General features: G+C 33.6%; 1 protein-coding gene across 11 annotated transcripts in view; it reads left to right on the top strand.

Annotated features, from left to right (window-relative positions):
• Krit1 (KRIT1 ankyrin repeat containing) overlaps positions 1 to 13662 on the top strand; it is a 64668-nt gene that overhangs the window by 15851 nt on the left and 35155 nt on the right. For all 11 annotated transcript variants that reach the window (XM_074064753.1, XM_074064752.1, XM_074064754.1 and 8 more), the window contains 6 exons: positions 361 to 468; positions 3052 to 3208; positions 4167 to 4318; positions 10409 to 10575; positions 11243 to 11330; positions 12281 to 12487. In XM_074064753.1, coding sequence (XP_073920854.1) covers positions 361 to 468; positions 3052 to 3208; positions 4167 to 4318; positions 10409 to 10575; positions 11243 to 11330; positions 12281 to 12487 — 879 coding nt within the window. The remainder of the gene's footprint in view (positions 1 to 360; positions 469 to 3051; positions 3209 to 4166; positions 4319 to 10408; positions 10576 to 11242; positions 11331 to 12280; positions 12488 to 13662) is intronic.

Raw genomic sequence — 13662 nt, forward strand, 5'->3', positions numbered from 1 at the left:
GTATTAAGTAGATTCACATTATTGTAAAATTATTACCGCTATTCATTTCCAGAATGTACATAAAATTCATTTTACATTGTATTTCCCCAAAAGTCTTGGAAAGGTTTTCTGTCCATTTTCTAGAATTTGTAATAACAAGTATTTTATAAAGGAGAAAATAGAATTAACAAAACCTTTGTTATATCTATACCAGAACTTTTAAAAAACAATAGTTTCATTGATTAGTGCTTTGAGTCTTGTATCTGTGGCAATTCTTGTTTTAGTTTGTGCCAAATTTAGTTAATATTAACCAAATAAAATTTTTCCATAGAATATCATATATTTGTAATGACTTTTTCTATCCCCTCTCCTCATTTCTAGCACATAACAGACCAACAAGGAAGATCCCCATTAAATATCTGTGAAGAAAACAAACAAAATAATTGGGAAGAAGCAGCAAAATTGTTAAAGGAAGCAATTAACAAACCAGTAAGAACTATCTCATTAATAGTTAGAGCCAAACATTGTATTTAAATTCATAGGTAATGTGAGGATCCATAGTAAGAGCAGAAAAATTACTAGGTAGTTAAGTTCTTTACTACTATACAACCTCATTATTAGAATTTATATGTATTGATTTGGTGTTATTCCTAGCATTCAGATGTTTATTCTTGCATAACCAAATTGAACTTAGAAAACAAATAAATAAAACTGTTAAGGACATATAAAATTAATCTAATTTCTGTATTGGGCCTGCAGCTCAGTGTTAGAGTGCATGCTTAGTACATGCAGTGTCCCAGGTTCAATCTCTTTTACTAGAAAAAAAAAAATCTTTATTTCCAGAATAATCTCTATATAACCATGTGTTACTTATCACTACAGATATGTTCTGATAAATGTGTCATTAGGCAGTTTCATCGCAGTTTATTTATACAAACCTAGATGATTTAGGTGTATAGCCTGCTATACACGTAGGCTAAATGTATATACTGTCATCTGTATGGTCCCTTCATGTATGTGATTTTCTCATTGCCAAAATGTTAAGTGGAGCTTGATTGTACTTGATGTGTTGATTACAATTACATCTATTTGTTGAAGAATATCCCTTTACTTAGACCTACCAAGCAACATTTTGTACTTGTAAATAACAGCATTGCTCATCTTTCATTAATTTTGTCTCAGTTAGTCAATGTATAACAAACTCATTTTCCTACTCACAAAAGTGAAATTGATGAGTTCCAAGTTCTTTTATTCAATTAATTTAACCTGGCCTTTCCATCTCATAACACCCAAACTAAATCATACATCTAATGCTGGGCACACATAGCTGTTAAAAAAATATTATATAGCTGGGTGCTGGTGACTCATGCCTGTAATCCTAGCTATCAGGAGGCAGAGATCAGGAGGATCGTAATTTGAAACCATCCCAGGCAAATAGTTTGCCAGACCCTATCCTGAAAATACCCAACACAAAAAAGGGCTGGTGGAGTGACTCGTGTGGTAGAGGGCCTACTTAGCAAGTATGAAGCCCTGAGTTCAAGCCCCAATACCAAAAAAAGAAAAAAAAAATTGTATTAAATACACTGACATTTAATTGATAATTATCTTAACAAGATAGAGAAGAATTAACAGAAGAAACTCAGTTATGCCTGAATGTTATAGTGATGACAAAACTATCATTAATTTAAAAGTCATTTGAAAACTTGCAAACTAGATAAAACAATACCATTGGATAAAAGATGAAAGCTTGATACCAAAAGATATAATCCATATATATCTATCTATATCTATTATAGATATAGATAGATATATATGAACCATTAACTAGACAATAAGTAGTTGCTGAGTATCTCTTGGGAGTTTCGTACCATAAAGTGTGAAAAATGATAAAGAATACATGATCTGTGCCTTTAAGGAATATTATTCACACATATACTCACCACACAATCATGCACATTTTGTTGAAACACTGTTCTAAGAGCATAACAGAGTGAAGTAGACAAGCAGTAGATACAACCTTATGTTAAACTTCATTCTAATTTATTTTCTGTGCAGTTAAAGTGTTTTTATTTCTGGCATAATTTTTATATTGTTAATGGATAAAAGGAATTGGTTGCTTTGATCCAAAACAAATGGCCTAGAAGTTATGTAGGAGGACTGGCTACTTCCCTTAGTAAAAAAAAATTATTTGGAATCCACAGCTCTGGGATTTTCTGAACTAAAGGAAGGAAACTAGCTCATAGTCCATTATTCCACAACTTTTACCTTCAGAGTCTTCCATTATTGCCTTTTCGTGCAAGGTATTGATAGGGGTGGGGAAGGGAGAAGAAATGACCCAAACATTGTATGCACATATGAATAAAAAAAAAGGTATTGATAATACATTTTTCTCAGTATGATTTGTGGACCTCTAGACACACGAGGTATTTAATTGACACTGGATTCAATAGCCATGTCTGTATCTCCCTTATGATATTTACATTGTATAGAGACTCTGAAACAACCACTTAGAGGAATTTGACATTCAATCCATGGCTCCGGCCCTTTTTTGCTTTAGGTTATTTTCAGATAAAGTCTTGCTTTTTGCCCAGAGTTTGCCTCAGACTTCAACTCTCCTACTTATGCCTCCTTTGTAGCAAGAAATATAGCTGTGAACCACCATACCCAGCTAGTTTGTTGAGATGGGGGGGTCTCACTAACATTTTGTCCAGATTGGCCTTGACCCACAATCTTCCTGATACCTGTCATCCAAGTAGCTGTTTATTACAAGCATGTGCTGCCACACCTGGCTGATACTATTTTTTTAATAGCCACTTTCATTAGTTTCCCAAACTTGTTTGACCATTGAACATTCAGAAGAAAATAAGTTAGAAAATACAAATATTATTTAATAGAAGTAAAGGTGTTTTTAATAAATTGTCAACAAGTTCCCATTTGAACCAATTTTTTTTTATATCTTCCATGTTAGAAATCTATATTATAAAGGATAGAAAATTGAAAGTAAAGTACCTTGATGGATTGTGGTTTGTAATTTTAAAGCAGATTGCATAATTTACCATCATTTTGTCCTAGTATGAGAAAGTGCGGATATACAGAATGGATGGATCATACCGTTCTGTTGAACTAAAGCATGGAAATAATACCACAGTGCAACAGATAATGGAAGGGATGCGTCTCTCTCCAGAAACTCAGCAATATTTCACTATTTGGATCTGCTCAGAAAATCTTAGTAAGAGTTTTTTACTTTGTTGTTGAAATCTCATTATTCCTTTTTGGAGGTGGGTTGGTACATGTCAGTATAACATTCATTGTTGACTTTTAAGTTTTAAATACTACTGGTCTCTTTTCTATAAATTATTAGTGTTTAAACCACTAGAATAGATTATCCTCTAGCCCCTTCCCTGACTCAAAGCATTTGGTAAGTAGTGAAAGACAAAACTTTCCTTCTCTGGCAATGCATTTGATTTGAATGCCATTAAATGTAGAGCTCATAACTTGCCTTTCTTTTTAGTGTTGAACTCAAAATAAGACAAATGTTCTTTTTTCTTTACATTAGTTTTTCCAGCATACCACTTTATTTAAAAATCAGCGTAAAATCATTACAGATTTTTCCTTCAAAGTACTGCAAATACATAAAGAATTTAATTAATTGATGTCATTGGTTATCTTTAACACCAAGTTATACTGATTATTTTAAAATTAAACTACAATGGAATTAAGAATTTAATGTACATTTGATACATTTTATTTAAGAAGTATTTTGGAGAGTGGGGTCTACCATTTCTTGTGTGGGAAGCAGGAAATGTTTCTCCTTCCCCACCCCCGTTTTTCCTGCTTTAGTCTGTAAAATAAATTTGGCTTAAAAAAAAAAAAGAAAGAAAAAGAAGTGTTCTGCATCTTATTTTCCATTGCTGGGGAGTAAACCCAGTGCCTTATGCATGCTAGGCAAGTGCTCTACCACTGAGCTATATCTCCAGCCCAAGAATTATTCTTATAATTATATTCTTAAAATCAAGCATTTACCTACAAATTGTGTACTAATAATGATTAAGTATTGGTTTTAATTTAGACCTTTAGTTTGCATCTATCAGTACTTAAGCATAGATGGTTTAATACAAAATTTCTATGCATTGCCATAATTGATGTATTTTTACATTACCGTTTATAAAAGAAAAGATGTTTTTCAGGCCTTCAGCTCAAGCCCTATCATAAACCCTTGCAACATGTTCGTGACTGGCCAGAAATACTCTCTGAATTGACTAATTTGGATCCCCAAAGGGAAACACCACAGCTTTTCCTACGAAGAGATGTGAGACTTCCTTTAGAAGTTGAAAAAAAGGTTTGCTTGGAAATCTTATTTACAGTCATTTAGATAAAATCTATTGGGTTCCCACTGTAGTCACAAAAGGCAGAAATTGTGCTGTTCCTGTAGAAGGGAATTTTACTTGTGTTTCTGTTCAGTCCTTACATTCCCATAGTAAATAAGTTACAGAATTTCAGTTAGTCTACATACAAAACTTTTGATCCATATTTTTTTCCTTTGCATTTCCATCATCTTAAAGAACACACCCATACACAAAAAATTCCTTTTGAAAAATGCTAGATAAACTATCCTAAAGAAAAGAAACAATCATATGGGGAGAGAATTTTTAAAGAAAATAATTTTTGAAATTATTAAGAAAAAGTGTCAAAGATAAATTTAATAAAGGACTAATCAGTTGTGTGATTTTTGGAGATGTGGGAGAGAACGAAAAAAACTTTTGAATGGAGAATATATTTGCAAAGGTAACATAGAAAGTTATTCTAAACACTTGACTCAAGCAGAGAACCACATAGGTAGTAAAAAATGAGAATAGAATTTTAAGTTTAATAGAAAGATGTGTTCCAAACAAGTCTGTACAAGATCATCTATACATCTCAGAGAAGAGTTGAGAGAATGTTATAAGAAGGATAAATATATGAAGGAGAAACCTAAGAGAGAGATGACAATAACTTAAATGAGGTATGACAGTATAAATATAGTAGGAGCTGTAAAAATTTAAAGGTAGAAAATATCACTGAGGTCTCACCATATTGCTAAGAATAAAAATCCAGTGCATTTCATGATTTATCCAAAGGAATGTTAAACAGACTAGGCTAAGCAAATTTCAGCACATGAAATTTTTATTGGCCATGTCCAAATTTAATAATGTTTTGTGTCTGCTTATATTGTCTATATATATTTATTTATTTATAATTTTTAAAAAATATTTTTGCTGATGGCTATTGAGCCCAGAGCCTCATGCTTGTTAGCCAAGCATTTGAGCTACACCTTCTTGCACTATTACGACTGGGAGTTAAATTGTACTTTGTATGAAATTGACCAGAAACTAAAGTCTTAGTTATTAAACATGTGTGAGAAATACATTAATAGAATGAAAAACATACATGCAGCATCTCAATTGATGCAGAAAAGGCAGTTGACAAAAGTCCAACACCCTTTCATCATTTTCAGAAAACTGAAAATGGAAGGGAATTGTAAACTTACTTACGAAAAACTCCACAGCTAGCATACTCAAGGATAAAAGACTAAAAACATTCCTCCTAAGATTGGGAACAAGATAAGGATTCCCACTTTCACTACTGAGATTTAACATTGTTCTGAAAGTTCTAACTGGAGCAGTTAGATAAGAAACCAGAAAGGAAAAACCAAAATTATTTGTATTTGCAAATGACATGTTCCTATATGTAGGACATCCCAAAGAATCCACAAGAAAATTATAGAAGCCAATAAATTAATTGAAGAAACTTGCAGGGTTAAAACTCAACACATAAAAATTAGTTGTCTTTCTGTATAGCAGCAATTGCTATATACCGGGAAATTAAGAAATCCATTAAAATAGCATCTGAAAGAATAAAATACTCCCAAAAAATTTAGCAAAAGAAGTTCAAGGTTTGTACACCAAAAATACAAACTATTACAGAAAAATTAAATCAGACCTAAATAACTAGAGAGACATCCCTTTGCTTAAGGATAAGAATATTTAGTGTTGTTAAATTGTCAGTGTTAGCAAAGTGATCCACAGGTTCAGTGCAATCTAACAAAATTCCAACAGGTTTTGTTTTTGGTTTTGATTTTTTTAGCAGAACAGAAGATTGCTAAATTTTGAAAATTTGAAATTCCCGTGGAATATGGGTCTCATATAGTCAAAATAATCTTGAAGAAAGAATAAAGTCAGAGGATTCACAAAGTTCTAGTAATCACAGTGTTGTGGTGTTAGTATAAGGATCAACATGTAGATCAATAGAATGGAATTGAGAGTCTCAGAATAAACCCTCACATCTGTGGGCTATTGATTTTTGCCAAGAGTGCCAAATTCATCTGATGGTGAAAGAATAGCCTCTTCTACAGAGGGTGCAGGGACAAATGAGGATTTGCAACCCCTGTAAATTGCAGGTGGGAATGTAAAATCGTGCAGTGCTGAGGAAAGCCATTTTGTGGTTCTTCAAAACCCTATGTATGGCCAGGCATGGTGGTCCATGCCTATAATCCTAGCACTCAGGAGGGTGAGGAAAAAGGCAAGAGGATCTCAAATTTGAGTTCGAGGCTCATATGCATAGCAAGACCCTGTCTCAAAAACAAAAGCCTCTGAGTTACCATATGATCCAGCAATTCCATTCCTAGGTAGTATACACCTGAAAGAATTTAAAACAAGGGTTCAAACAGATACTCACTGCAATGTTATTCATAATAGCTAAAAAGTTAGAAACAACTTAAGTATCAAGTAGATGAGTGGGCAAGCAACATGTGGTATGTATAACAGAAATAGTTAAAAAGAATGGAGTTCTGGTACATGCCACAATGTGAATGAACCTTGAAAACATGCTAAGTGAAATCAGCAAGACAAAAGGACAAATACTGCATGATTCCACTTACATTAAATAATCTAGGATAGGTAAGCTAATAAATACAGAAACAGAGGTTTACCAGTTTTATTAGAGGAAGTGGGGAATTCTTGTTTTGTGCTGGGAATCAAACCTAGGTCTTTGTGCTAAGTGTGTGCTCTACCACTGAGCTACACCACCAGCATGGGAATTAACATGGCTACAGTTTCTGTGTGGAGTGATATAGAAGCTGTGGAAGTAGGGGTGGAGGTAGTGCAACATTGTGAATATATTGATGCTACTCAATTATGCTCTTAAAAATGGTTTGTGCCAGGTGCCGGTGGCTCACACCTGTAATCCTAGCTACTCAGCAGAGATCAGGAGGATCTTGGTTCGAAGCCAGACAGAGAAATAGTTCCCGAGACCCTATCTACAAAATACCTAACACAAAAATAGGGCTGGTGAAGTGGCTGTAGGCCCTGAGTCAAGCCCCAGTACCGCAAAAAAAAAAAAAATATATATATATAGATATATCTATATATATCTATATATATATATATAGATATATATATAGATATATCTATATAGATATATATAGATATATCTATATATATGGCTAATGACAAATACTGTTACCACAATTTTTAATTGTACTGTAAAATAAAGTGGACTCAAAAAGGAAGCAAGGATTACTAAATTTTTAGGGTAAATCAGAACGTAATCATCTGGTAAAATATTTTTATCTTTTCACACATAATTGAGAAATTGGTATTAAAACATCTGAAAAATAGAACTGCATTTATTGGTTAGTGTCATTTTTTTCTTCTAGGATTAAAACAGCCTCATATCATTAGAAAAGAACAGTTGTTGATTAAAAGGTCATCTAACAAACTATTGAGAATTGTATTTTCCTATATACTCAAACTCTTCAGATTCACTGTCAATTTTTATTAGAAAAATAAGTTTTCATGTAGTCATTTTTCCCATCATTTTGAGTAATCAAAAAAAAAAAGCCATAGGAAACTTAAAAAAGTAATATAATTTACACCATAAATCATTCATTAGATTCACTAATTGCTAGCATTTTGTTAATTTGCTTCATCTTTTTTCCTTTGTACACCATTATAAATTGAGTTGCAGCTATCATAGCACTTCATTCTTGCTTCTTTTGGCATCTTCTAAGGACATACCTACATTTCACAATACCATTCTCAACCTAGTAAAATTAATAGCTCCATAGTAACATCTAATGTCCAGATGAAGATTTTTGCAATTATTTCAAAAAGTCTTTTATAAAAGTTCCCACTTACAAGATTTAGTCAAGGTTTAAACTCTGTATTCACCTATCTCCTTAGTTTCTTAATTAAGAATGGTCTTCTCATGTTTGTTTTTTTTTATTAAATTTTTTTGGTTTTTTAATATTGTGCTGAGCATTACAAGAAACATAGAATTGTTTTATTTACTTTGATGAAAATCATTTTTACTATAAGGATGTGGGATCATTGTGAAATTATACTCGGAAATACTTCAAGTATTCACCCAGAAATTTTATTATTGGTAATCGATTCCAAGTAGAAACACATTCTGTAGGCTTGCATTTTTCAATCTTTATTAATCCTACTGGGTAAAATTTTTATAACTTTGAAAAAACTACACACTCCTTTAATGTCATTTCAGAGTGCAGTCTTTTTATTCAAATCAAAGTTTGTCTTAAAACAAGATTTTTAAAAATTATTTTTATTAGCATGTACAGAGTGAGTGGTTTCATTTTAGTATTTTCCATACAAACATGTAATATACTTTGATCATATTTATCCCCCTCCCTGTTATCCTTTCTTACACTCTCTCCTGACTGCTTTTTAACTCTCTTATAAATGGATTTCATTACATGCTTTGTTTTTTGGTGGAGGGAGTATTCAGGTTTGAACCCAGAGCCTCGTGCTTGCTAGGCAGCCACATACTCTACTTCTTAAGCCACATCCCCGGCCCTTTTTTTTGCTTTATAGTTATTTTTCAGACAGGGTCTTAACTGTTTTCCCCTGGGGATGGCCTTAGACCTACCTATGCCTCCAGTCAAGGTGGGATTATGTGTGCATACTTCTTTGCCCAGCTTATTAGTTGAGATGGGGGGGGGTCTCGCTAACTTTTTGCCCAGGCTGATCTCAAGCTGTGATGCTCTTGATCTCTGCCTTCCATGTAACTAGGATTTATGTCCTTTTCATATATGCATACAATGTGCTTCCATTATATTCTCACCACTACCCTCTTGTTTTCCCCTCTCGTCGCCTGCTGGTATTTGCTCCCCCCCAATATTCCCCTTTTTTTCTTCATGTCTTTTTGTTTGTTTGTTTGGTTTTTGGTGGTACTGGGGTTTGAACTCCATGTCTTTTTTTTTTTTTAACATGTAGATTGAATGGATGTGGTATTGATCTTTCTGGGTCTGGCTTATTTTGCTTAGCTTGATGATTTCCAGTTCTATCCATTTTCCTGCAGATGATGATTTCATTCTTCTTTATGTCTGAATAATACCTCATTTATATAAATATCACATTTTCATTCTCCATTCATCTGCTAATGAGCACCCAGGCTGACTCCATAACTTGGCTATTGTGAATAGGGCTGCAATAAATATGGGTGTGCTGGTTTCTCTACTGTGTTGACTTACATTCTTTTGGAGTGGTAAAGCTGAATCATATTATAGTTCTATTTTTAGGTATTTGAGGAACCTCCATACTGATTTCCATAGTGGTTGCACTAATTTATATTCCCACCAACAGTGTATAAGGGTTGCTTCCCTGGCATCCTTACCAACATTTATTGTTGTTTTTTTTTGATACTAGCCATTCTGACTGGGATGAAATGAAATCTGTGTTGTAAAGCAAGCTTTTTAAAACTACATTTGTCCATCTGAGAAGTAACTCACCTCTTTTATCTTCTTTGAGGGAAGCATTGGTAATAGAAAATAATGTTATAGACTGGAGGTATAGCTCAAGTGGTAGACTGCCTGCTCAGGAAGTGTGAAGCCCTCAGTTCAAACCCCAGTACTGCCAAAAACAAGTGAGAAAGGGGGGGGCGGGGTTATTGTACTAGAATTTATTCATATCCATGAATTGGTGATAAGATTATGAGAGGAGAAATTGGGGATTAACAAACTAACCTAGCCTATTGCCATATCCTATCTGCTACTCATTTTTTAATACCCTGCAGGCTAAGAACTTTTTTTATATTTTAATGGTTAAAAATATCAAAAGAGCAATATTATGGAATTCACATTTTAGTTTTTATACAAAAAAATTGGACTATCATTGCCACACCCATTTGTCAATGTGTTACCTGTGGCTTTTTTTGTGCTGTAATGGCAAAGTTAAGTAGTTGGCAACATAGGTGGTATGTCACAAAGCTCAAAATATTATTATCTAGCCCTTAATTCCTGTTCTAAAATAATGACAGCTCATTTATATACAAATTTGTAACTTTTTATTTTTCTATATTAGATAGCAGCAAGTTGTATGTTTTAAAAAGAAATTATAGCTTAATAACCAAATTATACTTTTTTTCTTTTAAGATTGAAGACCCACTAGCTATTCTTATTCTCTTTGATGAAGCCAGATATAATTTATTAAAGGGCTTTTATACAGCTCCTGATGCTAAACTGATAACATTGGCAAGTCTTCTGTTACAAATAGTATATGGAAATTATGAGAGTAAGAAACACAAACAAGGTTTCCTAAAGTAAGTATTTAATACAATGCATGGTCTTGTGCTATGTTCAAGATTTTATTTAACCATGAAAATTTAAAAATGTTATTAGAAAATATATCTATATTGGTAGCCAAGAGTGGTGACACATTTCTGTAATCCCCAGCATTCAGGAAATTGAGGCAAGTAGATTGCAAGTTCAAGGCCAACCTGGTCTGCATAGTAAAGCTCTGTCTCAAAATAAAAGAAATAAACCCAGAAAATATTTATATATTGGTTTAGAATTAAATAATATAAGGCATAGAAATAAGAGAAAAAAACTACTATAATAAAGCATTATTAAAGTTACTTTTCAGGTACTTGACTATTTAATATGCTTGAGAATGCTGTCATAAAAACTAATCACGTTTAGTTTTTGAGAAAAGAGAGAAAATGCATCTTAGCACATCTAAAACTTGTTTATTATGATTCTCAATTTTCAAAAACATTTTCTGGTTTTTGAAAGAAAAAAACATTTCTCTACCTGATAATGTTAAGATTCTAGTTTTTTTAACTCTAATTTTTAGAGATCTCTGATATGTTAACATGTAGTACTTTTCAGGTTAGAAATTACGTTACTTAAAACCACTTATGACAAGTTTATTGTACTTCTTTTACTAAAAGTGACTTACTTAAAGGATTTTGACATGTGTACTTACAGTGAAGAAAATCTAAAATCCATTGTACCTATTACCAAACTGAAAAGTAAGGCACCTCACTGGACAAATCGAATACTGCACGAGTACAAGGTAAGCTGTTTCATAGAAATAAAAAGATACTTTATATTTTGTCAGTGCTACTGTTTCAAACATAAGTACATTAAATACATAGTACTGAAATTAAGGTTGGACCTGCTAGTTCACAATGCCTGAAACTAGAAGTAGAAGATATTTTTAGTTTTAGTAATGTAGAATCTTTTGCTGAATATCTTCTATATGCTAAATACTACTGACAGCTGAGAGATAAGAATTTGAAGTAATATACTATCCCTGAGCATGAGCACCTTAAAATCTAATAGAATAGGTAAATAATTTCATTTATTTATTTGCTTATTTATTTAGTGGTACTGGAGTTTGAACTCAGTGCCTCATACTTGCTAGGCAGGTGCTCTAATAGATTAATAATTTTAGATCTTATTTATTTTTAATATATCACAAAAGAAAAAATAATTTTAGGTTGGTCATGGTGGCATGTTCATGTAATCCCACCTACTCTCAGGAGGCAGAAATATTAGCAATACCCTATCAAAAAATAAGCCAGGGCTAGAAACAAGGCTCATGCCTATAATACTAGCTACTTTGGGAAGCAGTTTGAGGCCAGCCCAGGGACACAAGTTAGCAAGATACCTATTTCAAAGAAGAAGGTAAGCATAGTAGTGAACACCTATAATCCCAGCTACAAGAGAGACATAGGTAGGACTATCTCAGTCTGAGGCCAGCCCCAGGAGAAAAAGGGGACCCTATCTGAAAAATAACTAAAATGAAAAGGGCAGGAGGCATGGCTCAAAGGTAGAGCTCCTGCTTGGCAAGTCCAAGGCCTGAGTCCAGTACCACCAAACAATAAAAAAGGTACTCAGGATAATGTGCCATAATTTCATTCTTTGGGGATAACCTTGATTTTAGAAATGCTTAGTTAACCTGTTTAGATTTCCAAAGGTATAATTCTTTAAATCACTCTATTCTACCTTATTTGTTTTCAGAACCTTAGTACAAGCGAGGGGGTCAGTAAGGAAATGCATCACCTGCAGCGCATGTTCTTGCAGAATTGTTGGGAAATTCCTACATATGGAGCAGCTTTCTTCACAGGACAGATATTTACAAAGGCAAGCCCCAGCAATCACAAAGTCATCCCTGTGTATGTGGGAGTGAATATAAAAGGACTTCATCTCCTCAACATGGAAACGAAGGTAGATTTTCAGCTTTTTTGACCAGTCATGTTATACAACACTTAAAATAAGTACCAGCCTACGTGAAGAATCTGACATGGCAAATACACAAAGCAGTTCATTCTAATTTCATTCTTTGAGAAAGATATGGGGGAAACTAAATAACTATCAGTAGGAGGTTATAACGTAATAACATTTCTGCATTGGAATACCTTTCAGCCATATGAAAGAATAACCTAGTATTTTTATATAGAATGATATATTTATAAGATAACATTTATTGTAAAGGGTGTTAAACTATGTGTTATGTGCTACTATTGTAAATCTGGAAGGCACTGAAGACTATGCTTACATAAGTATGTATTAAAAATCTCTTGAAGACTTTAGAGAAGAGAACCAAGTAACTGAGAACTGGAGTTAGAAGGGAAACTTCACTATACACCTCCATTCCTTTGCTCAGGCTTCTGGTTTGTTTGTTTGTTTGTTTTGTTTTGTTTTGGTACTGGGATTTGAACTCAGGGCCTCACACTTATTAGGCAGGCACTCTACCACTTGTTGCTCAGGCTTCTGTAACAAAGAACCATAGTCTGAGTGAGTGGAGTATAAACAATAGAAATTGATTTCTCACGGTTCTAGAAGCTAGAAGTCTGAGGTCAGGGCACAAGTATGTCAGCTTCTCATGAGGGCCTTTTCTGGATTGCAGACTGCTTACTTCTTGTCATTCCTCACATAGTGGAAAATAGGAGCAAGCTCTCTGGGGACATCTTTATAAGGGAACTTAATCCCGTTAATGAAGTCTCTACCTCATGATCTAATTACTTCCCAAAGGCCACACTTCCTGATGACTTCACTCTAAGAATCAGAATTTCAACATATATGTTTTGGAGAGAGACAGAAACGTTCAGTTCATAATAATACCATTTTGCAACTTAAAATTTTTAACAATGTGATATTACCTGTTTAAAATATCAATTAGGTTTATATGAAAAAAATGCAGATTTAGCTAGGTGTGGTGTACACACCCATAATCCCAGCACCCAGAAGGCTGAGTTTACATCGTGAGACCATGGAGAGAGAAAGAGAGAGAGAGAGAGAGAGAGACCCAAAAAAGAAAAATTATATCTGACACAGTTACTTCATTTTGAAATTTTGGGTTAGTGATAAGAAGCTTTTAGGGGCAGGATTTAGTGTGGACA

This window comes from Castor canadensis, chromosome 2 (assembly GCF_047511655.1).
Source record: "Castor canadensis chromosome 2, mCasCan1.hap1v2, whole genome shotgun sequence".
NCBI lineage: Eukaryota > Metazoa > Chordata > Mammalia > Rodentia > Castoridae > Castor > Castor canadensis.